Raw genomic sequence first — 3,167 nt, forward strand, 5'->3', positions numbered from 1 at the left:
AACTATTAATGCAGTGGTTTAATAGCTCCAGAGGCAAATGGCTGCTTTCATTTCACCCTGTTCTCTCATAATGAAAGAGAAAGATTTTGCTACAACTATGTTTTCATTAACACCACAGCAGAACAAAATTATTATTATACAAATATTAACATAAAGCCTAAAGCTAGTATTTTGAGAATGTTCAGCCACTTGAGCATAAAATATCTGAGAGCTTTTAAACTTTACAAAATGGAAAATGTTTTGAAAACAAAATTTAATAAACTGTAAAAGTTTTTACCCTGGTTCTCTCAGCCTTTTTCTGTTCCCATACTTGCAAAGCTGTAGAAGGAAAAAAAAAAAAATGGTTTGTTCATCTCAAGATGTATTTTGTTAGAAACTTTAGCTTATTAGAATCTTTTAACATTTTATTTATATTTACAATAATTTACCCATCCTCATCTTTATCAGAACTTAAGATTCTCAACTCTTACATCAAAATTGACCCTTTTAAGATATTCACTGGACTGTCTATATTGAGCGCCACTGCAAGAACTGGCCAATAGATGTCACTTATCTGGAACATTTTTGTGAATGCATTCACAGTACTACTACTACTAGAGAAAAAAAAATCTACTCTTTTCACAGCAAAAAAGAAATGGTTTGGATAAAAAGATCCTTGATATGCCAAGTTTCATACAATGAGCTGGCAGTTTAACTTCAGACATTAATACAAATGTAAACAGTCACTTTAACTACATCAAGGGAAGTTAAAACCTCTGTGACTTGTCTCAAACTACTCACTGCCAAAAATGTTTGATTATGGATGTTTTGCTCCAACATAAGAAGTTATGTACTATATTAGCCAAGTTCTATATGCATAACAGTAATACATCTTTTAAATAATGGACCTTTGCACACTCAAATACTCACCTATCTGTACTACTTCTTCTTATACTGTCCTGTATTTTTCCTCAGAGCCAAGGAAGCCATTTCCACAATAGTATTAATAGACAGGCCACTGAGAAAACCGTTATTATTTGTTCTCACTTCCAGTAAAGCATCCACAATATCATTTCTAAATAAGTAAGTAATAGAGAAATAAGATTTTTCTTTAGCACAGTATAAAGATATGTAAAGAAAACAACAGACAACCACAGTTGAACATGTATTGCTCTATTGGATTATCTCATATATTAGACTAATCATAAATCAGGGCAGGGAAAAAGATCAAAGACACTTTTTACCTGCTAGCCTCTGGATGCAGTTCTTGCAGTTTCTTCATTAATTTGGTAAAACTGCTCAAATTCAATGTGTTAGGAGGCATAAAGGTGGCAGATGGATCAGGAAAGAACTGAACAGATTTTACCTTCAGAAGATCCCCTCTGATTGTCTAGGTATACATTAAACAAATTGAAAATAAAAGTGTTATATGCTGCACAGCTAACCTAGTTTAATACATATGTACACATTTGTTTGTAAAGAATAAAACCAACTATTATATTATGCAACTAACTACTGCATCTCATAACTATCTATATCTATATAGAAACTTAACAGAAATAGTAAAAGACAGGCCAAATAGGTTGCTCATTAAAATTAAAGATACTCTTGTTAGTGTTGTTTTTTCATGTGTAAACACAGTAAAATAGGCATCATTCAGATTTATCCAAGAGCTTTCAAAGTTCTGATTTTTTCTAATAACCATAACCACAAGATTCTGTAAGTGGACCATGAACATCTGAAAGTATATTAATCATTTAACATTTTAAATTAAAACAGAAGTTGTCTCTCCAATTCTGCCATAAATTTAAAACACTTCTTTTACATTAATAAGTCACAAGACATTATTACCATATGCAAACGTTTTAAGAATCAAAACTTGTACATCTAAAATGAAACACCAAAATAAGATGCAATATATTCAGTGCCAAAGATGAGTTTTGTCCATTCCATTATCACAGATATTTTTAATCCGAAAGACAGTGACACAAGCCAATACTAGTACTGCTACATATGCTTACATTTCACATAAGAAATAAGGGTGTCTGCTTCAAGCTTTATAAAACTTGAAGCAATTTAACACGTAGTATTTGAGGGAAGAATTTATTTACCTTTTGAGTAACTGCAACTGATTGACATGTATGGGGTTTTAAAGAGCTGAGTACTTTTGTGGGGATCAGGGGAGGAACTTTTGAACAAGTAGGAGGAGGAGCACACCCTCTTACAGAGGCAGAAGTGGTGACTGGCACTTTCAAGGAAGTGGAGGGGGGATATGTATTTTCAGCATTTTTTTGCACACTATTAGTGACTTGGTTTTTACAGAATGGTGGACTTGAGAGCTTTTGATAAGCTGGAGATACGTTTTCTTCTGCAGTTTTTGTGCAGCAAACAATGATTGCTTTTCCTTTTATTTCTTTTCCATTCATTTCTTCCACAGCCAACTTTGCTTTACTGGCTTTCTTAAAGCTAAGAAAAGCATATGTACTACAATTGAAAAATATATATGTTAGAATTAAGAAAATATAGTTTAAACTAATATGCAATATAGTTAATTACCATATTCATAACCACAATGCCTTTCCACTATAGTAGAACTCTCTGCCTTAGCATGTTAAATGCTGCTTTTAACTGAATTACAATATAGAACAGAACCTTTAAAATGTATAATTTTCCATAACATGTTAGCTGCCTCCAGCACAAGTCATTGCCAAATAATCATCTAAAATATACCAGATGGAAAACAATTTAAATAAAATGCTATTCAAATAAAACAAAGTTAAAACTACTGTTACTTATTCTGTTATTCTATTATTCTGAATCCCATGCAAATAAATGCTCATATTAATGTACCTGTATTGATTAGGATCCTCACAAATTGAAACCTCAGAAACCTCATACTTACTGAACTGAGACCTAAGATCAACCTGCAATAAATAAGCATATTTAGGTTGTAAATTTATACTAAATGTCATTTACCAGACAGACAAATATTATCAATACCATTTAAAGAAAGATGGGTTTACCTCCGATACTGAAGGACTTAAGCCACTCACACAAATAAAATACTGCTTATTTGGGTCAATTCTTCTACTTTCCACTGTCTTTACTTCTGGGAACATAGAAATATATAAAAAAAGAATTACATGCCATCTTAATTCAATCTATAAAAACCTTCACCTTCAATAAAT

General features: G+C 31.9%; 1 protein-coding gene across 3 annotated transcripts in view; it reads right to left on the reverse strand.

Annotated features, from left to right (window-relative positions):
• Positions 1-299: 299 nt before the first annotated feature.
• RBM44 (RNA binding motif protein 44) overlaps positions 300-3,167 on the reverse strand; it is a 27,648-nt gene continuing 24,780 nt past the window's right edge. Inside the window, exons 10-15 of one of the 3 annotated variants that reach the window (XM_019523322.1) lie at positions 3,003-3,085; positions 2,830-2,903; positions 2,091-2,460; positions 1,224-1,369; positions 910-1,054; positions 300-318 (exon numbers count right to left, since the gene is read on the reverse strand). In XM_019523322.1, coding sequence (XP_019378867.1) covers positions 919-1,054; positions 1,224-1,369; positions 2,091-2,460; positions 2,830-2,903; positions 3,003-3,085 — 809 coding nt within the window. In that variant the 3' untranslated portion in view covers positions 300-318; positions 910-918. Of the gene's footprint in view, positions 319-909; positions 1,055-1,223; positions 1,370-2,090; positions 2,461-2,829; positions 2,904-3,002; positions 3,089-3,167 lie in introns of those variants that run through there. The other 2 variants (XM_019523320.1, XM_019523323.1) reach the window with 2 other exon arrangements.

The sequence above is a fragment of the Gavialis gangeticus genome, unplaced genomic scaffold (genome assembly GCF_001723915.1).
Source record: "Gavialis gangeticus isolate Ggan-Ray unplaced genomic scaffold, GavGan_comp1, whole genome shotgun sequence".
Lineage (NCBI taxonomy): Eukaryota > Metazoa > Chordata > Crocodylia > Gavialidae > Gavialis > Gavialis gangeticus.